Source organism: Odontesthes bonariensis, chromosome 5, assembly GCF_027942865.1.
Source record: "Odontesthes bonariensis isolate fOdoBon6 chromosome 5, fOdoBon6.hap1, whole genome shotgun sequence".
Classification (NCBI taxonomy): Eukaryota; Metazoa; Chordata; class Actinopteri; order Atheriniformes; family Atherinopsidae; genus Odontesthes; species Odontesthes bonariensis.
In genome coordinates this window covers 10,144,033-10,169,067 of record NC_134510.1, presented here as the reverse complement: position 1 = coordinate 10,169,067, position 25,035 = coordinate 10,144,033, and the positions used below count along the sequence as shown (strand labels likewise).

Below are 25,035 nucleotides of genomic sequence, written 5' to 3'. Positions count from 1 at the left end.
CACTGTGAATGATGTGTAAGATGATGATAACTAAATAAGTACCAGCTAGTTTTTTGTTTCTGTTGTACTTTTTTTTTATTTTTTAACATCTAATGGTTTTCAGGAGATAAAGTCAGTCATTATTTGGCTAAAGGTTTTCTAAATCCAAACTGTTTGGGTTTTTTTGGTCCCGCTCTCAGATGTCAAAACCGTCGAACCCCGGCCGGCTGGGGAAGGGCAGCCGGGAGCAGGACACCCATACGGCCCACACCGAGCAGGTCCTTTCTGTCTCGCACTCTGCCAACAAAAACACCAGGAAGCTCAGCGGACAGGTAAGGCCGCATACATGAACTGCTGCAGAGCTGGAATCACTGGGCGTCCTGCTTGATAAGAACATAGTTCTCTGATTCACTCTTCTCACAAATCAATTATTTTTGTTGAGCAGAATTTTCTATTACGAGCAATATTTTTTTCCCTCTTTGTCTGAAAACAGGGTCACACTTTGTGAAGAGAAGTTCGCATAATACTTGGACCAAATGTCAAATGTTGAATAAAGACTTGCTACTTATTGACTATAAAATGAAGTTCTCTGTCACCAAATGAAATGCATTTATTTGCACGATTTAAAATGAAACGTACTGCTAATAGATCAATGAACATGTCAACTCAGTTCAGTTGCAACCCAAAAATCAGAAAAGGCCTGCAACGCATTCCATTGACAAAGTAAATCCTTTATCACTTACACTGTTTCTCACAGCACTTAAAAGTCACTTTGGCATTAAAGCTGTCAAGCGCAGAAATATGTGAGGTGTTAATTTTGTCCCATTCATCCAGTAAACAAGTCTTAAGGTGTGCAACAGCACGGAGTTGCTGTTGTGGTCCCATCTCAGAGCCTGGCTTTTGGGCTTGTTGCTGATAACAGGCCTCATGCTCCTTTTTTTTTATCTTCGATCTGGTACACTGATTGGTCTGGGCGCAACAGTCCCTCCCAGACGCCTTCAGACGAGGTTAACATAAGACTACAGTAAACTATTAAGTGGCATGCTGTCCTGTATTGTAGTGCTTAACAAAGATTTCCCACAGGAATCCCTCTTCCCATGTGGTTCCATCTCCTTTTGATGAATGACTATTCTTGATCCAGTGCTGTCTCAGGGATCGAAGGTCACGAGTGCCCTTTACGCATTAAAATTCCACCAAATTAATTGGATCTTTTTATGATATTGTGCAGGAAGAAAGATGCAAATACAAATCCCTTCCAGTCCTTCTCTGAGGAACATTGCTTTAAAATATTTCAGTGATTTTTCTCACACATTTGTTGACAAAGTGGGGATCCTCTGCCCATCTTTTATCGATGCTGCTTTTGTCGCAAATCGCGATTAACTGTCGATGTCACTTGTTTGAAATAACATTTGCTATGCCTCCCATAACAACTTTTTTTAGAATGTTTTGAAAGCTTGAAATTCAAAAATTGGCGTTTATTATTAATCGAAATATGTTGAGAAAAAAAACATGAAATATCTTGTTGTTCACACTGCAACAAAAGAGAAGTTTAAATAAATGTAGGTAGGAGTCACTGTTTTTCCATTCTGCCCCAACTTCCTGTGGTACCGGGTTGAACATCGAAACTCTTATATAATGAGTTATACAAGACACAGCTTATTTCATGCGAAGGATATTTTTACTGCAGTGGGGGAGGGTGAACAACATCTTCATTCCAGTTTCAGATTTCAGCTGTTTTTGCAAAAGTCCAAAATGCTGATTTTTAAAATCTCTGCGATCATCACGGAACCTTTATATTAGTTATATGTTAAGGTTAGTCTTATTCTGAAAATGAAACGGACTGAAACCTGTTTTAATTTCCTCTCCCGTAGAAACAGCTGAGCAGGAGGTCTTCCAGCTCTGTGGAGGAGAGGGGAGCAGGCTGTGGTGCGGAGCGACCAGAGGAGGAAGGGGTAGGTGGAGGATCCGCCCGGGGTGTCTCAGTCTGTAAGATGGCGGCTGCTGGCAGCCTGTCAGACGGCAGTGAAAGAGACTCCTGCGCTCAGGACAGCAGCAATGACGCTGACAGCGAGGCCTCCGAGAGCGAGTGGGCCCCGCGCACCTCCAGCCACAGCCACGGACACATGTCCACGCCGTCTTCCGCCTCCACCCTCACTCCATCCCCTACGCCCGTTTCCTCCTCCTCTCCCTCATCTTCATCCTCCACCAGGCAGTGTGGCGCTGTGGAGCAACTCGTTACTGCGGTTTCTAAAGTCAACATGGGCTTCACCGCCGGAGACGCCTCGGCCTCCACCCACTGCCCTCCAGAGGAGCAGGGAGAAGCACACGCCAGAGATAACCTCCATCACCAACACCGCCAGGGGGCCTTCCAGGCTCTGTCCCACAGCTACACCCCCAGCTCCAAAGAGTGCTCCATCCAGTCCTGCCTCCACCAATTCACCTCGGTGGAGCTGCTGATGGGCAACAACAAGCTGCTCTGTGAGAACTGCACCGAGCGCAGGCAGAAGCAGCTGCGCAAGAGCAGCTCAGCAGGTAAAAACAAAACCTCCCCAACTTCTGTCGTCTTCTTGGGATGGATTGATGTGTTGCAGTTTTATTACAAGAGTCCTAATTATTGACAGTTACGGTTCATCTCATGAACAGATTTGCCACCTGAATGTGCGTACAGTACTCTTCTGAGCAGTTGTTGACTATTCTGTGTTTTTGTGAAAGACTCGAACCATCGTTTTTTTAACACGGAAATTTGGTCAAAATGTTTTTGTTGAGGTTAATCAAATTGATCGTGAAGTTGACATTTCAGTGTTTTTTGTTGTTTGTGTAGATAAGAAAGTGGAGAAGATTTACACCAGTGCCAGGAAGCAGATGCTCATATCCTTGCTGCCGCCCGTCATCACGTTGCATCTGAAACGCTTCCACCAGGTAGGCAGGTGCACGCCTCCTGATTTAGCGCCTCCATTTCATCAAATATTCCGCAGTGGTTTGTTTGTGTGGTGGTGCTTGAAGGTTGTTTGTACTCTGGTTCTGTGTTTTATTTTTTTTGCTGTGTGTGTGTGTGTGCGCATTAAGGCAGGGATGAACCTACGGAAGGTGAATCGCCATGTTGACTTTCCTCTGATCCTGGATCTGGCTCCATTCTGCTCTGCATCTTGCAAGGTATCACACTGACCCTTCTGCTGCAAAATCACAAAGTAAATCTAAGTAAAAGTCAGCCTAAAATGGAGAAGTACTTGATTTGCCTTGCATTCAGTGAGTCCATTCGGTGTCAGAGTTGACTTTTTCTTTAGATTTTGTAAAAAGGCCTTACTGAGACGTGGTAAATGTCCTTGGTTGGTTCTAGTCTTTTCCACCAGTCTCCTTGTCTTCAGTTGCATTTCCCTTTATACTAATCTTTTTTTCCCTTGTTTTTATCAGAGCCTGGCAGCCGGTGAGCGTGTCCTGTACAGCCTTTATGGGATTGTCGAACACAGTGGCTCAATGCGCGGGGGGCACTATACCGCTTATGTTAAAGTGCGTGCGCCCCAGAGGAAGTCAGAGCAGCACCACAAGAACCTTTCAGGTCAGGGGTCAGCTCTTTTGAAGTCTTATAAGATGGTTTCTTTTGTGTGTGTGTGTGCGTGTGTGGTTGTGTGAGGTTCATGAAAGAGGGGAATGTTTGTGCACCAAGGATTCTAACCTTGAAGACTTAATGAATAGAGGTCTTTGTGTTTTATAGACCCACGTTGTTTTTTTTTCCTCTTTTTTTTTTCTTCTTCTTCTCCTTTTTGCAAGGAGACTGTCCAGATTCACAGAATAATGCTGAAAGAACGCAAAAAAAATCAAGAAAGCAGTTGTCCTTGATGCTAACAAGTTAATGTATGAGTTGACACATCAGAGTTGGGCGCCAGGGTTAGTTTTGACACAGAGGTCTACGCACGTTGTAATGACTGCCGACAGGAGGTTTCAGTCGTCATATTTACTATTAAAGTTAGTCTTGCTTTACTTTAAGATAATTCACTAAATGGTAGGTCTGAATTAGTATGAAGGGGATTTTTTCATTTGGTTTGATGTGAATTTGCTCATTTTTGCCATTTATTTATCAGCCGTTGATGAATATCAGCAAGAATTTTCAGGTAAAAAAAGAAAATGCACCGTATTTTATTCATTTAATACACTTTCATTATGGATAAAAATCCTCCGGTCCAGGTCTTAAAATGAGATGAATACTCTTTACACAATGTCATTATTCATTTAACAAAAGTTAAGCCAAAATGCTGAAGCTGTGTGTGAAAAACTCTGTACAACCCGTGATTCAGCTGCTAGGAAACACATCTTCGACAGCAATATCTTGTAATGATTGGTCCTCTCTTCTTTACAACATCGCTTCTGTTAATGGAGGTTTGTGGGCATCCATTTACACACATCTTTCTCTAGTGCCCCGTAGAGTCAAACTCCCCATAAAATTGCTCTCATTCACATATTTTTCTGTTCCGTTGTCAGATGGTTAACCAGCTTTAGAAATAGTGATTAAAAATCAGCACATTAAGACTAAATCAAATCAAATCAAATCAAATTTATTTGTATAGCACATTTCATGTACAAACAGTTAAAAGTGCTTTACATAAAATAAAAGCATTGCAGCAGGGAGTGTAAGAAGCATTAAAAATACATAAAAGAATATAAAGAGAAACAAATAAAATCATTTAAATGAATTTAAAAACAAGCAACAGTCTAGTTAAGTTAAAAGATATTTCATGCATAGACACATGAGAACAGAAATGTTTTTAACCTGGATTTAAAAATGTCTACCTTCTCCACTGGCAGTTTGTTCCACTTGTTTGCAGCATAACAGCTAAATGCTGCTTCTCCATGTTTAGTCTGGACTCTGGACTGGACCAGCTGACCTGAGTCCTTGGATCTAAGAGCTCTGCTGGCTTTATATTCTCTGAACATATCACATATGTATTTTGGGCCTAAACCGTTCTGGGATTTGTAAACCATCAGCAGACTTTTAAAATCTATTCTGTGACTGACTGGAAGCCAGTGTAAAGATTTCAAAACTACATTTCAGTTCGGAGTCACTTAAGGCATTTCCAGGCTGTCTTTCTGCCCTGATAAAATCCTAATTTTATAACAGCTGTCATCTGACAAAACCGCTGTTCAAGTAACTGAAGGACAAAGCCTAAGCAGTGAATGCACACTAGTAAAGGACAGTGGTCCTGTTAAATGGCCACCTGGAGCTGGAACTGTAGCTCAATTCAACTGGGCATGAAACCCTGCTGACTGGCTGTGAAACGAGCCCAAATCATCACACCACCACCACCGTGCTGGTATGAGCCGTTTGTGCTGATGCGCTGGGTTTGGTTTTTGTTAAACAGATGTCTCCACTTGGTCTTGTCCGTTCAAAGGACATCGCTTTTACAAGTCTTGTTTATAAGTTTAGAAACCACTTTGCAAGCCTTCGTCCACATGCAAACGCAGTTTTGGGCACCAAGACCAAACTTTTTAGAGAAAGTTGGCATTAAACTACAGATCGTACATCATTGCTTCTTGGTCTGATTGCGGTCTGAAGGTTGTTGTCATTACATTGGAACATGCCAGCTTGATACTGCCGGTGCAAACCCCTGCTAACCACTTTTCACATGTTTGCACATAAATGCACTTTATATGCTACGCTGAAGAACCGAGGCATCCGAATGCAACATAATCCAACACAGAACCAGCCACCAATGTGGCCGGGTTCATAACAAGAACCAACTGGACCTCCAGATGGTTAAACAGATTTAGGGAGGAGTTCACGTGTACTTAGCCTTAAGTACTGATCTTTTTAGAGAGGAGAATCTGGCAGCTCTTCCAAACAAGTCAGACTTGTTGACTTTTTTTTTTTTTTCCTCTAAGTGTCTGTCCTGAACATTCACAGAAAACTGGTCACTGAGGCGCGTGGACTCCAAGATTTAGTTTTTGAGTTTTTTTCGTTTGAATTGTCTGGAGCCGCTTCATATTGACACTGTGTTTATGTTTCTAGGTGCAAGAGAAGCCAGCAGCAGCTCCCAGGGCCAGTGGGTGTACGTCAGTGATACCACTGTTCAGACGGTACCAGAGTCGAGGGTACTCGGCTCTCAGGCATACTTGCTCTTCTTCGAAGAAATGCTGTAATGTGACCAGTAAAAGTGTTTGTTTTTTTTCCTTCATGTCTGTTTTCTTCTTTTTGGTTTTGGTAAAGACCCTTCAGCTTGTTTCACTGTATCTGTGAGTAGGTGGAGGCAAGAAAAAGGGAAATACTTCACTGCTTACTCGCCTAATATAAATCGGCACCTCCAAATATTGTGGATGTGTAAGGAAAAAAAAAAAAAAAGGATATTTTTTATTTTGGTTTATTGTTCAGGTTTTCATTCATGTTTCCTAAAACTGCTGGCTGTGAATACAGGTCGGGAGAAAAGTGTGTTATTGAATCTCAGCTGTTCAATATTTGTAATTCATCTTCGTCGCGGTCACATGCCTGAGACGTAAACTGCATGACATAGTTTGCTGCATTAATTCACTAGAGACGAGCAGAATTATCGCATGCTGAGCCACTCTCAGCACTGACTTGTTGAAGTCGGCTGTTTCTGTGCGGGAGCGCGTGTGTGACTGTGGGCATGTGTGTGAGAGAATACAAGACAGGTGAATGTAGCTCAAAGGTGCTACGTTTCTCAGTTAGGCCTATCACAGTCATCACCTGATTGCAATCGTTTAAGATAATCGTCGTGTTTTCTTTCCAATCACCTCCGTACCGACCGCTGGAGAGAAATGCCGCATTTCCATGTTTGTTTGTTTTTTCAAACGTTTAAGGTGTGTCCGGCAAAGCGCTAATATTTCCATCATGCTGCCCCCTTCTGCTGTGTTTTAATGGCATCCGTTTGCTGGTGTTCATTGGACAGATAGTACTCAACTGCATTTTCACAACAGTGACAGCCCTCAGTTAACTGCGCTGTATTAAACCAGACCTTGTAGTTCGGTTGTATCATGCGCCTTTGTGAAGCTTGGCCTCTTACAGAAAAACTGAAATAGTGAGAGAGAACCTAATGCAGATGTTTGTCCCCTAAAAAGCTAGAATATCTGTGTGAAGATGGAGAATTACTTTTTGTACCTGTACATTGGAGAACCCCACTAACATCACCAATGGCTACATTTATATCGACCAATAACTCTTGATTTATATAGAGCAGCACAGAAGTCATTTTACACCCCTCTTCTTTTCTTTTTTTTAAATTTACATCGGAATGTATAAATGTAAGACTTTTAGTCAAAGGGATTTGCCAAAGAGGAGTTTTGCAACTGCGAGTCCGAGCACAGTTTACTCTGTTCAGAGTTTCTGTTACAGTCTCTCTCTCTCTCTCTCTCTCTCTCTCTCTCTCTCTCTCTCTCTCTCTCTCTCTCTCTCTCTCTCGGTCATCAGAATGCTTGTTCGCTGTTGCTGCACAAACAGACTTCGATGATGTTTATCAAATCAACAAAGCACCGTGTCTGCCTTCTCTGTAAGCGCACAAAGAAATCCATGAAGATGTTCCACAAAGAGTAAACGCCACAACAGATGTTTTATTCCCCAATGCTTACGGTTAGATTGAGAGAAATAGAAAAGATTTAATATATGAAAGAATAAGCTTAAAGGCTTTGAGCCTGGTAAGAAGAACATGTTTGCTCAAATGTGCATGGGTTAACATACCGATGAATGTATTGTCTGTTTCAGAAAGATTCTTTTTCTATGGAAATGTTTTGGATCAGTCTCTTGGTTTTTCTCACCCTTCATGCATTTGCCAAACAGAGGAAGGAGCCAGGTTCAATTTTTTTTAATTTTGTTTTATTCTGTTTTAATGGAGGATGAATTCAGTGCCTCTGCGGCAGGTTTAGGAACCCTGTGTGTGTTGAGATGACAACATGGTGAGTGTGATGTAAAGAGGCCTGTGTGTGCTTTATTTATGTACAGTATCGCAGACTGTAAGCAAATACAATACGGAGTGTATGTAACTGTATATACTACACACAATACAATAAGGTGCTTTGGGCGTGAAAGACTTCTGTTGCCAGGAATTGAAAGTGGAATTCTGTTATGCACTAACAATCATTTGGAATTGGTATGAAACATGGTGTATCAAAATAAATCAGATTTATGAACTCTGCGCTCTTAAGGACTGGTTTGTTTTTGTCTTTTGCCTCTCGTGCAGCAGTGTTCGTCAAAGAGGGATCACAATAGATTGCATGTTTCCCCATCTTTGGAATTGATGTCACTCCGTTTTTACTCTGAGCGAGACGGCGTCGACCATCTCTCTCTCGGCCGTCACTGTGGATCCGGCGGTGCCATATTCAAGCCATCTTCGCCTGTTATCGGCCCTGACGGGTGCAAAGCAGCACTGCTTCAGAACATGTCGCGGGCTGGTGAAGAGGAGGTGGGTGTGGAATCAGGAAAAGGGCAACGTCGAAAAGCATCGCCTTGCACGTCCTCTCGCTCCCATACGCCGTGACATCCCCGTCATGCCGCTGCAGCGTTTGAACCGGTTGTCAAGCAGCCACCAACAAAAAGAGCAAATCCTTCCTGAAATGTATTTCTCTATTTTTAAAGGGGGCACGAGGGCTTTTGGCTTGAGGACATGCTGCTGAGGCGTCTGATGTGATTTAATCTCACTTAATGAAAGGCACCCTTCCCCCTCTGTGAGACACTTGTAAGAAACTAATAAGGTGCTGCGGGACTGCGCCTTTACCAGCAGTGGAGGTTAAATTTTCTTCTTCACCATGCAAGCTGCTGTCACTGTCAGCCTCACCTCGCTTCACACACACACTCAACATGTTTTCTCATGCAAACATGGACACGCTCAGACTGCACATGCCTCAGGCTGTGCTCCTCTGAGCGCGCACACATCAACACTACACTTCAACACCAACACAGCGCATGACAGCACTGAACAACACCTGTCCTGCACATAAGCTTTTATTAAAACAGGGTATTTGCACAAATGTATTTCAGAGACGTTTTAAACGAATGGTGGCACTCCACTGCATATCAGCCACTTTAAGTATAGATGCATTTCTATGTTCATAAAAAGCTACTTATGTCGCATGCGTCAGTTTGTCATTTCTTACTCGAAGGGGTTTGTTTCTCTACTGCCCCAGTGGTTTCAAATTAACATTGTCTGGAATCATTTGTGGTGTAATCTAATCATTTGTAATTCAAATCGCTATAGAAACTAAAAACCTAACCCTTCATCCTCTGACTGAGCACACTCAAAATGAAGAATCAAATCAGTCAGCGACTGAAAATTTGCCAGAAAACAGTTGAGGTAAAACCACAGACGGTGAGATACTTCCAAAATCTAGCTTTGAAAAAAGAAAGATGTCCACTCCCATGATGGGTCAGACAGCGGCAGGGACTTTACATAACAGCTGCCTTTTTGGGTCCACACAAGAGAACAAAAGAACTTCTTTACTCCTTATATGCTCTTCCAAAACTACAACCTTACATTTCACTTTTTGGCCACTGCTGTCTTCTTTTAAACTGAAAGTAACCAGTGGGGAGAGGTGGATCTGACTGGGAACTGTGGAAACCAACTCTAAATGTGAAGAAAATTTACAGAGTGAAGTGTGTTGTAAATAGATTGCAGAGATTTTTTTTTTTTTTTTTTTTTTTTTTATACCCTTTGCTTTATTTCCTGCCCCAGACACCGCTCCTGTCTGTGTGAGAACACAGCGGAGATTCGGTGCAGTTTGTGTAACACTGCTGCCCATCCGTGCTGAGGGGGATTGAGTCTGTCATCAAAAGCAAACCAACTACTGAAAAAAATAAAAGATTTGACTCTCGGTGTTGATAGATATACTAACTATTAAGTTCCTACCATAGGTCCTGTATCCCCAACTAAACCGTCAGCTCTTCATCTTACATCAGAGAAAATACCCAACTGTCCAACACAAAACTGATTGTAATTACTGTGGATTGATGCGATTTATACTGGTTTGCTTTAAGTGATATTGCACAGGAATGAGCTCATCTCTGTTACTAACTAATACTTGGACAAAGTCCAATTTAACAGCTGAAATTTCCATATTTATCTGGCCAGCTGTCAGTAATGCACCAGAGGATGTGATCATTTCTACTGGTTGGCCTCTAGTTTCATGGGCAAATAATGAAATAATGTAGCATGCAGTGGGATAAACTTGGGGCCAACCGGCAAAAAATTTCAAATTTAGCTTGTGTCAATGTTTCAATACAAAATTCTGCTGGGTGCCCCGGTCCTCCTCTTAATCTCACCCTGACAGTTCGTAGGAAACATAAAACCACCAAAGGTATTTTCAAGTTTTTAATGAAATCATAACAAACAAAACACAAAATTAAATGTGAGGAATTGTGTTTCAGAAAAAAAACCCAAATGAAAGAGTTTCATTTTGTGTCATCTTTAGACAGAAAGCCGCAGCAGATGTTTTTCTGCAAACAGCTGAGGAAGCAGCTGAATCCACTCATCTCGGTGTTTGGAACTTGTAAAAAAAAGTGGAGGAAGGAAATCAGTGCTTGAGCTCATCACAACCAATGTACCATTTACCAACAGTATGAATGGACCTGATGTGAACGTTACTCAGAGTCCCTACCGACAGCAGATTCTGGCTCTGAACTGAGCTTTGGTTGCCGGCTGATGGTGGTGTCGGCAGAAGGATCAGAGGAGGGAATCAGAGGAGCAGAGTCAGATTCCTGGCTGAGCAGCGGCTCCTCTTCTTCATACAGCTCAATGTTGGCAGGAGGATCAGCAGAGTCTCTTTCTCCCTCTGGTTTGGTGTCCTCCTCATTCACATGTTGAAGGCAGGTATTGGCTTCTGCACCGTCTGCTGGGTCAGTTGTAATGTTCATGTTTGCAGACTCTTTTGTCTGTGTCTGAAATAGCTGACAGATTTCTTCTGCTGCAACATCAGCGACGGTGTTCAGCATCTCTGCGGCACAGCAGCTGATCAGCTTCGCCCGGTCGTCTTCGGGGTAGAGCTCTCTCACCCTTTCTTGGACGGACAGGACCATGTCATATCTGGTGGAGCGTGTGAAGGCGACCTGAGGAGGCACGGTGGGCAGAGCAGCCGAGACCCGGTCCTCTACAGCTTTAGTGACACCAATGGCCATTTTGCTGAGCCGCTTGGACGGCATGCTGAAAAAAGTGCAGGGTGGAGGCGACCAGAAGCCCTGCAGGACTCTCGGAACCACTTCCACCACTACTTCCCGTGGGCCGAGCAGTTTGGGGCTGGGGGCCTCCTGCTCCTGCTCTCTCAGGCTCTTGGCAAACTTCTGAGCCTGACTGATGATCTTTGGATGTCTGGTCGCAGTAATTAAACAGCTTATTTTGAATGATTCACAACCCCACAGAAACACCACAACACACCCTTTAACTGGCGAGAACAGTGAATCAGACTTCACTCACTTAAGATGAGGAGGCATGGATTCTGGTGAGTTGAGCAGCCTTCTGGCCTCAAACTCAATATCCCTCATTTTCATGCTGGTGTTCACCTCCCACACCTGAAACAAAGAATCACATGAGAGGGCCAGCCTCAGCCTGGACATATAAACAACAATATAAACTCCAGTCTTCTGTTGTAGTTGTTCAGGACTGAGGTCTTACCAGCTGGAGAAGGGGTCTGGCGTCAGCCTTGTCAAAGTCCTCCAGCTGAAACTCCCAGACTCTTCAAACAGGCAGAGAACACAAGCTTCACCATCACTGCTCTCCTCTTCCTCATTACACCCAAAGTTAAGGTAGTGCCGGTCTGTGTGTGTGTGTCAATAACTCACTTCACTCTCAGTGAGTGTTTGCTCTGCTCCACCAGCAGCTCAGTCATGTCATCAGCAGTCATCTCAGAGGGAAGCTGCTTTTCTTCCTGAAGCCTCAAAAGTTCAGTCAGCAGCGCAATCTGACCAACAAACCAGGGACCACGTCTTCATGGTTCAGTACAACACTCAGTTCGGGAGGTTTTAACTCCCTCTGTCTTTTCCAGTGACCATGAAATTGCAGTGGGTCTTACCTGAGACTTATAAGAGCCGGTGTGCCAGCAGGTCTGCAGAGTCTGCTCATATATGGGCGTGTTAAACAACACCTGTGAAGCAAATATGAGAATGTTACTTACGGGTTTGTTATCTAAAGTTTGAGGGGCTGTAGATGTTCACTCTTACTCCAGTGGTAAAAACCTCTAACATACTCTTCAAATCTAGGCTAAAAACCTACTTATTTAGGATTGCTTTTAATACCCAGTAGTATGATGACACTTTTATCTTATTTTATCTTATTTGATTTTGTTGTAATTTATTGCTTTCACTGTTCTTTTATTGTTTTTATTTGTTTTTACTTATTCTTCTCTTTATTTATTACCTGTTGTAAAGCACTTTGGTACATCGTAAGGATTGTCTGTAAAGGGCTGTATAAATAAAATACATTTACATTTATATTTACATTTACATACCCTTATGGCTCTGTAGGTCCCATCAATAAACTCCATGGTTATTTAGTTGCTGTGGATCTCAATACACAAGAGGTTTAACTGTCAAGGCAACACTGGAAGTCACCCACTGCAAAGTTCAAAAATAGACTCGAGAGTACTCAAACACAGTTGATCCTCAAGACACAAAAGAACAGAGTGTGTTCCGATTGAAGAGTGAGTGAAGTCTACAGAGAGAATCTCCTTGTGAGGTTACAACTGTCAATGTTCTAGAACTCCTGATGTCACCTTCTGTGAGTGGTCAAAGAACAAAAGGAGCGAAAAGAAATCTGTGGACACTCTCACACTGATTTCAATGTATGTTCATAACACAAAACATGGTTGTAACATTATATTTAGTCGATAGTTAAGACTTTTTTTGTTCAGTCTAACATGAACGGACAGGCAGATTACAGATTTGAAATCCATTCCGCATTGCCTATAAACACAAAGATTACACATCAACGCAGTGTGTACACGTCAACACTGCAGCCCAGCTCCGATATAATAAGTGAATTTTACTGGAACAAGGAATATATTCTAGCATTTACAAATGTTTTTGTAGAATAGTGGAAATCAGTAAGACTTATAGGGTTGCTAAACACCACGCACGCCACCTTCGGCTATAACTGTCAATGAGAAGCAGCAGTCTCTTTGCTACACCTGACCTTAATCGGGAAGGATACTAACACATCCTAATTCTTAGTAAATAGTGACGTCACCAAACTGGCAAAATGGGCAGATAAACGTCATGAGGCCCAAAGGGTCCCAGATTAACTTTTTGTTTTTGTCAATGTTACATGGTGATGAAATGTTTTGAAATTGAATTAAAATGAAATGAAAAAATACTTTATTTACGCCATCATAACTACATATCATGTAGTTGCAGTAATTTATAACATTTTCTTTCATTAAAGTAATCATTACAAGCTTTCATTCTAAACACTGATTGCTGCTGGCACGAAGGACCTCCTGCATCTTTCATTTTTGCATCGGAGCTGAAGAAGCCTTGAACTGATCGCACTCTGTTGTTTCAACACGATGTCATGAAGAGGATGGTCAGTGTTGTTCTTTACATCAACTAGCGTGAGCAGCATTCTTCTTTTGACAATCAGCTCCAGGGGCGCCAGAGCGGTCTCCCCAGCACAGAGCCGGCCTTCTTTATCACTTTGTTGGATTTCTTTTGAGTCTACACCCGACAACTGCGGAGTCATCGAGTATTTCTGTAGGTGACAGGACTCACTGGAAGTCTGTACTGGAAGTCTGAGATGTACAGAGTGTAGAAAAATGCTGAGAGTACAGTCCACTGTGGTGCTCCTGTGCTGCTGACACACAACCCTTCAGTCTCACAAACTGTGGTCTGTTTGTCAAGTAGTCAATAATCCAGGTGGTTGTGGAGGCATCAAGCTGTATTTTCTGCAGCCTCTTACATAACAGTGCAGGCTGTATTTGGTCAAAAGCAGTGGAGAAATCAAAGAACATGATCCTCACCGTGCTGCCTGCTTTATCAAGATGAGAGTGGGCTCACTGAAGCAGGCAGATGATGACATCTTCAACACATACCCCAGGACGATAAGCAAACTGTTGTGGGTCCTGAGAGGTTTTCTCTTGCTTATCAAAGTGAGCCAATAACAGTCTTTCCAGGACTTTAACTATATGTTATATTAGGGCAACTGGTCTGTAGTCACTGAGGGCAGATGCACGCACCTGTATTTTTTCAGCTTATGATTTGCATCAAAAAGCACATTATGACTTAAAATAGTAAGAGTTAAAAAAATAAAAGCCAATGTTTGGTTGTGCACACTTTAAACACTGTTGATCTAAATGAAAGATCAAATCAAAGCAGAAAGAGCAGAAATGTTGCACACCTTTTTAATAATGTGCCCTTTTTTACGTTACATTTGATCATTTTTTATGCTTAGCCTCTCAGTAACTGCATTATGAATGTGTTTTTTTCATGGAAAACTAATGCAGAAAGAGTACAATGAAAATACAGGCCCCAAAGTAGAAAATCAAGGCAGCAAAATGGAATTCAATGCCATGACTGACTTTGAAAACTGAAAATACTCTACAGAAGCACTTGTGATGTCCAGTTAGAATAACTCAATGAACATGCTTATAACATGATGAGTGAACACCGAAACATTCACATTCATGTGAAAAATAAAGCACACCCTCTTTCAGTTCTGAGGTTAACCGTATCACGGCAAAGCAAAAATCATCTAGTCCTTACCAAGTCTTAAAAAGGGGGTAAATGCAATGTCACTTGAACAACAAAACATTACTTTTTACACCTTGTATTTAACTGTTTAACAAAAATTAGGCCAAAATTCAGAAGTAGTGTAAAACTTATCTACACCCTATGATTCAACAACTTGTATAACCACCACTAGCAGCATTAACTTCAAGTAATTATTTTCTGTCTGGTGTTATAAGTCTCTTCATTCATTCTGTGGTAGATTTCTCAGTGCGCTTGAGATTATTGTCCAGCTGTGTGAGCGAGTTTCTGCCGCGGGCCAGATGGTTTAACAAGTGCTACACAGAGGAGTCCGTGGCTGACACAATGACTGCAAGGTGCCCAAATGCCCACCATTCCAAATCATCACCTCTCTGTTTGACAGTTGGTATGAGGTGTTTGGGCTGATATGTGATACGTGTTTGGTTTTCTCCAAATCACTTAATCAAGTGCATTTGATGAGCAGCACTGGGCTGCTTCTTACTCTGTTCATTTCAATGTGAGGAATAAAAGTGTATTATGTCCTGAAAAGTCTAACTTTAGTATTGAAAGAGGTCTTGCTTTCATTTTCACACAGAGGATACTCTGTTGTTGTTGTTTTTTTGTTTTTTTTTACATAGCAGTTAGTCCATTGAATCAATGACAGGACTCATTTTAACACTCCTGAATTGCTGGGTGTCTTTTTGTTCAGTCTCAACAGTCTCATCTATTGGTGGTTGTGTGATTCCAATTGTGATGAAGAGGTATTAGCATAAGGTAAAAGAAAAAGCATTTACTGTAGGACTAACCATACATTTACTTTGTGGACATTCTAATGTTAGAGATTGAAATTTTATACTGAAAGAGATTCTCAGTGCACAGAAAACAGAGTAGAATACAGGCTGAAATATGACACCTATACCTTTGTTGTTCACATCTTTTAGATTCATAGTAACCTCTCGAGTACGTACAGAATGAAAAACAATATTAAAATCTCTTTATTTCCATTTTATGACCTTGAAACTTGGTCTCTTTTCCGTCAAGGGCAGCGTTGCTACATGAGAACGTTCACAAAGACTGAATGGTGACATTCCCAGCAGCCTGTGAAGGCAGCAGAGCTTCACTTCACACTTCCTTCGAGCAGCTCTCTGTCGCAGCCATTTTGATTTGGAACCGCAACGCCGGAGAAAAACTGACTGGAAAAGGTGGGAGTTGTGTGACTTGGATTGCAGCGTAGGCATTCATTTCAGCCACACTTTTCAATTTGTAGGCTATTTAAACTCAAATGCACATTTGTGCAGCCACATAAATGACCTTACTGCTACCTCCAAGCCTTTAAGATGCAGCTTACCTAGCCTAGCTTATGTTAGCTTGAGCGAGCTTTATTAGCTCGCAAACTCATGACTCGAGGCAGTCTCAAAGGATGGTATTTTAACGACCCAGGTATTATTTCAGTGCCATACTTCAATGTGGCGTGACACCCAGTGCTAGATAGTGTATATAGTCACCATTACCAATTTAAATGGTTTCCGTTTAGCTGGAGTCGCTAACATTCACCGAATTGGTGAGTCGGCTGTAACGTTAGCGCTTTTATCAAAACTAAAGCTGGCCATCAGTCGAGTGTAATTCTATAGCGCACAGTCTGCAGCACTTAATGTAAAGTCGTCTAAAAATAAACGTAGCCTATCCGGATTTTACAGGTGTTATTAAGAAGAGGGGTGATGTGGGACCAGGGAGGACAGCCTTGGCCGCAGTGGCCTCTCAGCCAGCAGCAGTGGATGCAGTCTTTTCAACACCAGCATGATCCAGGTCAGTGAGTGATGAGAAACACACTGTCAAAGCGTTTACGTTGAAAAGAAAGAGGTTTTCACTGCTCCAGCAGGATTGACTGGAAACGCTTAAAAGGTGCATTTGAAATCCGTGCGTGTTTTGATTTGTTTAGGTCAAGTGGACTGGGCTGCTCTTGCACAGGCATGGATAGCCCAAAAGGAGTCGACGGGAGCACCACAACCGCACAATGTTCAGCCCAATGGCCAAGACATCCCCGGCCTTGAGTCTGTCGGACAGAGTAACCATGGAGCTTTCCAGGGTGACCAACCATTTGGCAGAATGTGGCAGCCAGGTACACAATAGCTGCATTTGGATTGCAGGATCTTTCTTAAGAGGCTTTCAGTGTCTCCTTCTCCATTTCTACCACGAGAACCAAGGTCTAAAAGTAGTAGCAGAAGGGACGAGCAGTCACGAGAGCCAAGCCACAAATCAGAAAAAAGATACTCCGATTCTCGATGGTTAAATTCTAAATAACATATCAAGACGCATACCTCATCCCATCTCTGTAGGGAAAGAGAGATGCTGCTTTTTGTTGAAGCACATTTCATCGACAGTGAACAAATGTTTCTGTGTAATACATTAGATTGCAGTTAGAACATAGACAACAATGGTCTAGACAATTTGTTTAATTCCTAAAAAAAATCCTTGGGCTAAAGTACCTGATATTTCTGGTCAAAATTAGTCTTATTTTTCCCATTCTTTACTCTATTAATTTCCCTCCCATTCTTTGTGTTTGGCACAAGAAATTATATTGAAATAATTCTCAACTGATTTATTTATTAAGTACATGAGAGCGGGTGCAGTTTTCTTCCTAGAAACATCTTAAGCCCTGCTGCTATGCTCAAAAAACAAACCTTAAATGGATAAGCAGATGACATATCGGCACACAGCAGGCAGAGTATAGATTACATTTGGGTTTAAATTGTTGCCTTTATCAAGTTGCACTTTAAGTCCTGGTGCCGCAGTAAATAAAAGCTACTCGCTGACGTTACATTAAGAGGCCCTGGGTAACAGCGCATAGGTCAGGTTTCAGAGCTGCATCCCAAAGTCTCTGATTTATGAATTCTGAATTAATGGACCTTGTTTCTCACAATGTTAAAAAAATCCCACCTTTTTGGCCCTGTGTGATTTCTCATGACCTTTCAGACCTGCATGGTTTTCATGTAATATTTGACCCTACTTACCACATTTTAAGTACTTGTTTTTCAGACAAACTCTATGTCAGGCAATCTTGAGAAATGGAAAATGTCTTTTGTAGCTGCTTCAAAGGTGTTTATGTTCCGCTGGTGTTTGTGGTTATTAACAGAGTGGGGAATGCACGGTCAGCCCCCTCCTCCTCCACCTCCTCCACCCCCAGACCAGGCCTGGATCCCTCCAGGATCAGGACCAATGGATGTGGTGAACCCCAGCGAGGACAGCAACAGCCAGGACAGTGTGGAGTTCAACTCTGAGGCCCACCACGGGGTTTACCCCCAGAACAGCCATGGGTATGGGGCACAGCCCGACAGCTACGCCATGGCCCCCATGGCCATGAACCAGTTTGACTATCAGGTATGCAGATGCTACAGTAGAAAATGTTGAAGCTTTTTGGTTTTAGTGTGACAGCCAAGTAACAGAAGAAGAAGCAGTCCACAGACACTGCCGGATCCCTGCATCTAGGTGTATCAGTCATTTTCTTTCTTGCGGCTGTGCAGAGGAAAGTTTTGGCTTGTTGAGGGCTCAGCATGGTTTGGCTTTTTATTTTTCTTTCTTTTCTTTTTTTTTTCTTAAGCAGCTATTTTGTTGTTTAGGTTTTCTTTTTAGTTTTCTTTTTAACCCAGACTTATCTAATCCAGTCAGCAGTGATAGATACACATCTGCTAACATGTTTGAGACAACAATCCACAACTAGTTGCCAGGAAAGGAGAGCCCTCTGTAGTTTTAACCACCTTTTAATTTTCACTTTGTGCTGTCTCCCCACAGCATGGAGCTGCTTCGTCCTTCGCCCCCACTCCCTCAGGCTTTCACTCTCCGTACTGGCAGGGTCCTCCTCAGAACCGGCGAGATGCCCGACCACCTGGGTTCAGAGACCGGCCCCGATCCCCCATTCAGCTCCCTGTCAAACCGGAGGCCCCGGCAACGCTAGGTGAGTCACGATATCTGCTGATCTTCAAATGCCAAAAGATACTCGATTCGTAAAAACGTTGAATACTTCTGTTTATTTTCAGAGGTCTGGAATATTTTCTTTTTGGTTTTATTTCATTTTCTACCTATTTAATGAAATGTACATAAAACGAATTATTGGAACTCTGAAAAGTCATTTTAATCAGTAAATTCAGTCGTGCATGTTCTGTGATTTAATCACAGGTCCAGGTCGCATTAATTCAAATCTTTACATCATTAGGAGTTACTGATGGATGCAGAAGTAAATGTAATCCTCTCCCTGCTGGTTTTTCATTATAGATTAGATTCTCACAGATCACTGGACTTCTTTGGACTGATCCAGATTTTTAAGTTTAAAAAAATTCTGACATTGAAATATTGGTAGATATTCTCGAATGGAGTTATTTGAGGGCTATCGGCATCATGTCAGTCATATAGGAAACAGGCATTCTTGGTTGCAGTATTAACACTTAAGGTGTGAAAAGCGCATGTCATAAAGCACTTAATATTATTATATTTGACATTAATTTTGCACATTAACAGTTGTATCTTACAAGTTTGAAATGATTTATTAGTAGTGCTTTTTTGGACTCCTTTTTTATACGCTGTTCAGGTTTTGTGTTGCTCTTTGAGGTTTTATATTTCTTGCTGTTTCTGTGCAACTAAAGTTTCAAAAGTAAATTGCAGAAACACCCAGAAAAGTTTAAAAGTGCCTGCGCTGGCTTACAATGTACACGCGGCATTCCCATCATACCACAAACACAGGCTCCTCATTGTTGGTCCCTCCTTGCCTTACCTGAGCTCTCCCTGCAGTCTTTCTGTCTGCGTTAGGAACTTAAGTTGCTTCTGCCGCTGATCTCTTTGAACATGGTAACTTATTGTGTTGGAGTGATAACTAAAACAGCTGAATGATGTATAAACAGTCCCATTATTCATGTTTACACCATACACATCAGAAAACAGATTTAGCCTGGGGCTCTGTTCTACGAGGGATTAGTGCATTTTGAGAGACTTGAATTTGTGTGGAACTTTAAAAAAAAAAAAAAAAAAAATCAAATTTATTTGTTTATATTCATGTAAAAAACAATTCAAAGTGCTTTACATAAAATAAAAGCATTGCAGCAGGGAGTGGAAGAAGCATTAAAAATGCATAAAATAATATAAAGAGAAACAAATAAAATAATTTAAATGAATTTAAAAACAAGCAACAATCCAGAGAAATGAAAAGATATCGTGCAGATTTCATGCATAGACACATGAGAAAAGAAATGTTTTAGACGCATGTTTGTCTTCCACTGAGCAATCGAATGAATAGAAAGGTGCACGGTTGCGTGGTATATGTTAAAGAGTCAGTTTTTGGGAACTCGCTTTGTGCTCTCTCTGTCATCAGGAAGAGAAATGGATAAATAAACTGTACAAGTTGTTGTAAATAGGACTTTTAAAGCTCAAAAATGACATTTGCATCTTATAGAATTGGATCCATAGATTCTTCATTTGACATAATTTTAGACGCTGTGAAGAGACGCACCCTACCAGCATGGATCCGAGAGGGTCTTGAAAAGATGGACCGGGAGAAGCAGAAGAAGCTAGAGCGGGAGCGAATGGAAAAGGAGCGCGCCGAAATGGCAAAAGACGACGGCAAAGAGGCCGAGGTCTTCGAGGAAGGGGACGGGCCGCGTGTGCCCCGCAAGAGCAAATTTGTAAGCACCTCATCTGTGGACTTTGATGCAGAATGTTTTTTTGTTTTTTTGTGTGTGTCAGTAGCAGTGATATTCTCTACGGGAGCGCTGTGTGCTTTTCTGTTGATTGAACCGTTGTGTCCTCGTCTGTTTGGATCAGGACAGCGACGACGAGGGAATCGATGAGAATGAGGAAGAAGAAAAGACTTCCGTTAAAAGAGAGTTTTCTGTCCGGACTCCATCCCCTCCTGCTGAAGATAGCGAACCTGAAATAACGGAGGAGTTAAAGGAAGAGCTGCTGGTCAGTTCGACCACTCTGTCCACATCCAGAGAATGACTGTTTCTCGGCTGGGATAACTAAAATGCTCAGACGTGCGTGTTCTGTTTTTCCTTTTTCAGATGGGCATCACAAAAACTCTTCTGACAGAGATCCTTCTCGCGGTCACGAACGAAGAGATTCTGCACGTGGCCCGAGAGACTCACAGGAAAGCCACACGAGGTCTGCTCTTGTCTTTCCAGTTCATGCATCTTCTACTGTTAAAGTCTGGAGAGAATCTGTTTTGTACATGATAGCCTGTTTGAAGTACTCACTTATGCCCTGTAAAGAGGGGCGATTGAGCAGCAAATGTGGGAGAGTTTCTGATATGCACTGTCAACCATTCTCTGCTAATGCATCAGAGAGAGAGCGGAGGAATATTTTTCACAAACAGTATTTGGAAACCTGCTCATCTTGGTATTGAAGGACCTGCTGAATGGCTGCTTTACTGACTAAAGTCTCAGCACTGACTGGCCAGCACCCGCCTATAGATACTAGTGGCTTCCTCCATTGAAGTGACTGCATTAGTACAGATTGGTTCTTTCCCTCCTTTCCGACTTGTTTGATTGTGTGACAGAATTTGTTTGTTAACTCTCTCTCTTTTCTCCATTTTTGTTTTCATTTATTTTTTTTCTTTCTTCTTTTCTCTTGTTACCAAAGGCAGCTCTTGTGAATAGTGCTTTATCTGTGACCCACCCTCTTCTCTAGCGACTCTCTTGCCTTTGAGACAATGGCAGTATGTGTTTTAACATGTTGTTCCTGTTGTTGATGTGAATCAAAGCTCCTGCAAAACAGCTGGCACAGTCAAGTGCACTGGCTTCTCTGACTGGTCTCAGTGAGTATCCCTTTTTCTGTCACTGGGGGGGAGGGGAGGGGGAATATTGTTAATGCATAGTGCGGTATTAGCAGGAACAAGGGAACAACGTGCACAAGACATGACACTAATGTATGACCTAAGTTTCTACCTAAGTTCAGGCAAATATGGCAGCTGATTTGCTTTTTAGTTTTGCACAAGCATGCTTTTTATTACAAGGTTTTTACATCAGCACATGTGTTTAAGACCTATATGTGTACTTTTCGCTTGAAGAGGTTTATGAGCCATAAATACAGTTGTACAGGAGTAAGTGCCTTTTCATTGGGACCTTGAGTTGGGATTGAATGGTTTCATAATTGGAACCTGATTGTGAGAAAGGATCTTGCTCCTTTCCAACTCTCAACAACCCGGGGGCTCTGTTGTGGCAGGCGGGCTTGGTGACTATGGGTCAGATGAAAGCGAGGACGAGGATGGCCGCAGCCCCCGAGGATCTGAATCCTCTGACACGGATGAGGAAGAGTTGCGCCACCGCATCCGGGAAAAGCAGGACGCCTTCCGCCGCAAAGAGCGCGAGGTGCAGCAGCTGCAAGACAAACAAGCACAAGAGGCTCTGTTAGCACGCGGTAAGCTTTTTTTAGCTAAGAACACACCACATCTGTTTGAAACGTAACTTTGCTGAAGTTAAATCTGCTTACAACTCCATCTTATAACAGAATTTAAGGTGTAAGTCAGTTTAAAAAATGTTTAGTGTCTTTGTTGTCCTAACAGCACCTGCTTATTTTCAATTCTTGTCTTTGTGTTTTTACAGAGGAGATGGCGAAGGAGAGATTGAGTAGAGAAAGGGGGGAATATGATGAGGGTCAGTTAGAAAATCCACACAAACAGGAACTAAAAGAAAGGGAGCCAGAGCCCCTGGTAGACAGGCGGAGGTCCCGCAGCGAGAGGGAGGGCAGTGAGGGCAAGCCGTCAGGCAGAGGCAAGGAGCGGTCCGGGCGGGGCGGCAGCGATTCCCCAGCCAACGGTCACAGCAGCAGCTCCCGCTCCTCCTCCAGCCGCAGCAGCTCCCGCTCATCTTCCTCGTCGTCCTCCTCCTCACCGTCTTCTCGTAGTTCTTCTCGGTCGTCCTCCCCGCGGAGGAAGAGGAGGCGTAGCCGCTCTTCTTCCCACAAGGCCCATCGGCGCAGTCGCAGCCACAGCCCCCACAGGCATCGTAGTGAACGCAGTGAGAAGGGCAGGGACAGGAGGAGGAGCAGCGCAGAGCGATCGGGCCGCAACAAGAAAGACCGCAGCGAGTCCAGGGAGCACAGGAGTCGCAGGAGTAGATCCCGATCCCGAGAGCGAGATAGAGGCAGGGCCAGAGCCCGAGACAGCCGCAGTCACAGCAGAGACAGAGCGAGGGACAAGGAGAGGAAACGGAGCCGGGAGCGCAGGGACAGCAGTCACAGTCGTAGTAGCAAACACAAACAAAAGGCCTCCAGCAAAGACAGAGACAGAAGGAGAGAAAGGAGTCGAAGCCATGATAAAGACAAGAAAAAGAAGGATAAGGATAGAGAAAAAGAGGTGGATAAAAAGAAAGAAAAGCCAAAGGCCAAAGAAAAGGAAAAGGGGAGCTCTCTATCTACAGAAGAGAATGGCAAATCAAAGAAAAGGAAAGAGAGTGACTTTTGCACAGACTCCCAGAGTGACAAGCGCTCTCGACAGGATAGCAAATCCAGCAGGAAGGGCTCCGGCAAAGCTAGCAAGAGGCGCTCAGACTCTGACTCTAGTAGATCCCCCACACCTGAAGTTAGCAAGGAAAAGAAATCTAAGAAATCCAAACGTAGTCGCTCAAGGTCGACGGAAAAATCTCACAAGTCTGGTAAGAAGGCAAGCCGCAAACACAAGTCTAAGTCGCGATCAAGGTAGTATTCGTTTTTTTCTCTCTTTTTACTTAATGTATGTTCAGTGTATGTCTCATTGTTATTTCTATTTTCAGTAACAGAAAAAATGTTGAGTGAATGTCATGAGAATCAGCTGTGCAATGCACGACGCAATAAAGGGTTTAATTCCCTTCTGATGGTTTTACCTGTGAAATGAATCATGAATGAGTTTCTGACAGTGTAGAAGGCCTCAGTACAGCTCAGGCTTCTGTTTCTTAGCACATTGCTAAAATGTTAAACTGCTTCATTTACAAAGTAGGAGATAATGTCTTAGTGATTCTGAGGAACTTCTCCGTGGCTTTGCACTGTGTTCTGCAGGGTAGAGTTGCTTCTGTAGAATCGCAGCACAGTATTTTCTTTATGCTGGGAGTATTGGGGAGGGGAGGGGTGGAGGGTGTGTGTTGATTTGTCTGACTTTTGTAGACTGTGCTTAGAAGTATAAGTGCATTATTAATGTTGTACCCACGCCTCTCTTTCAGGTCGGCATCTCCCTCCCGTCGTAGCAGACGCTGAGAAGCACAGTTAACATCCGGACCTGTGCACTGTACCATTTTAAATTCCATGAGTTGAGCAGGCTTGTCTCATTATAGAGGCAGTTGTGTAGGTGAACACCCCCTCATACGTTTTACATTGTAAATATGTTCTTATTTGAAGGTGTGATTGCAGAACGAGACATTTTGAATGGTAGGAGCTTTCATTATGCAAAGTTTAATCGCACTAAAAAAAAAAAAAAAAAAAAAAAGCTGAGGTTGTATCATTTTAAGACTTGACAGGATTAACTTTTTTTTTTTCCCTCCCACACATTATTGTAAGATGTCCAATAAAACTGTTTGTTCCTTGTTTTTGCCTCGCTGTCTGTTTGTTCTTAAATTAACTCCATATTAAATCACATAAGACTGAGACTTTTTTCCCTCCTCAGTCAACGCTGCCAGCTGAGAGCACCACATTAGTCTTGTTGTTTTTGGAAAGGATAGACCTGGTCCTGTTCCCATAGAAACATGGCCCTTCACATTAGATCTTTACAGATCTGATGTTACTGATCCACTGGAGCACGTTGTTATGGGATACAAGTTTTGGACATACTTTGGTTCTATTTGTGGCTTCTTGAAAAGCGTGAGAAAAGGAGATTTGGGGAGATGCCATATGGGCTTGACAAGAGAAGCTCGCTCTGCATCTGCATCTGCAGTTTAGTTGACTCAGTTGGAAGATGCAACAAAAGGCAAATGAACTGAACAGAACAGGTTTCTAGTCTCATCCAGTCATGTCAGGTGCACCAGTGAAGGAGTTATCTCTCTAAAAAAAAAAAGAACAAGTAAGTTGAATGTAATGACGGTGGATATAGAAGCCAAAGAGGCTGTTCTAAAAAAATAAAAATGGAATTACTTGCAGCTCAGGATAGAAGACGATTACAAACGCTTCAGCATGAGTACCCTCTGGGTTTGACCTGCGGGAGGGCGGAGATGCACCATCCACAACCATTAATCTCTAACCCCAACACATTTAGTTGGATGTGGGCAAAGGGTGGATAACCATTACCGAGTCCTGAACAAGTATTCATTAATAACCGAGAAAACTGCGAGCAGAAGGAAGGAACTAAAGAAATCACAAGATTGAGGAGAAGTGGACAATTGTGATGACTCGAGATCTGCACGTCTAAGAAAATCCACAAGATGGCAGCAGACCTACAACCAAGG

General features: G+C 42.7%; 2 protein-coding genes across 5 annotated transcripts in view; both read left to right on the top strand.

The window, feature by feature from the left end:
• Nucleotides 1-8,109, top strand: part of usp45 (ubiquitin specific peptidase 45) — a 36,024-nt gene extending 27,915 nt beyond the window's left edge. For all 3 annotated transcript variants that reach the window (XM_075464885.1, XM_075464887.1, XM_075464886.1), the window contains 6 exons: nt 180-311; nt 1,851-2,511; nt 2,801-2,898; nt 3,046-3,132; nt 3,391-3,535; nt 5,981-8,109. In XM_075464885.1, the coding sequence (XP_075321000.1) occupies nt 180-311; nt 1,851-2,511; nt 2,801-2,898; nt 3,046-3,132; nt 3,391-3,535; nt 5,981-6,111 (1,254 nt within the window). In that variant the 3' untranslated portion in view covers nt 6,112-8,109. The remainder of the gene's footprint in view (nt 1-179; nt 312-1,850; nt 2,512-2,800; nt 2,899-3,045; nt 3,133-3,390; nt 3,536-5,980) is intronic.
• Nucleotides 8,110-15,753: 7,644 nt separating this feature from the next.
• Nucleotides 15,754-24,181, top strand: pnisr (PNN-interacting serine/arginine-rich protein). Of its 2 annotated transcripts, XM_075464883.1 has the most exons (12): nt 15,754-15,846; nt 16,342-16,450; nt 16,584-16,763; nt 17,778-18,022; nt 18,434-18,596; nt 20,123-20,313; nt 20,453-20,593; nt 20,692-20,791; nt 21,390-21,443; nt 21,851-22,045; nt 22,231-23,323; nt 23,821-24,181. In XM_075464883.1, the coding sequence occupies exons 2-12, from the start codon at nt 16,363-16,365 to the stop codon at nt 23,852-23,854; spliced, it is 2,484 nt and encodes an 827-aa protein (XP_075320998.1). In that variant the 5' UTR covers nt 15,754-15,846; nt 16,342-16,362; the 3' UTR covers nt 23,855-24,181. The 2 variants fall into 2 exon arrangements, with proteins under 2 accessions (XP_075320998.1, XP_075320999.1); XM_075464884.1 differs by lacking the exons at nt 20,453-20,593; nt 20,692-20,791; nt 21,390-21,443; ... (1 more) ...; nt 22,231-23,323; nt 23,821-24,181 and having other exon boundaries at nt 17,778-17,958; nt 20,123-20,211.
• Nucleotides 24,182-25,035: the final 854 nt, after the last annotated feature.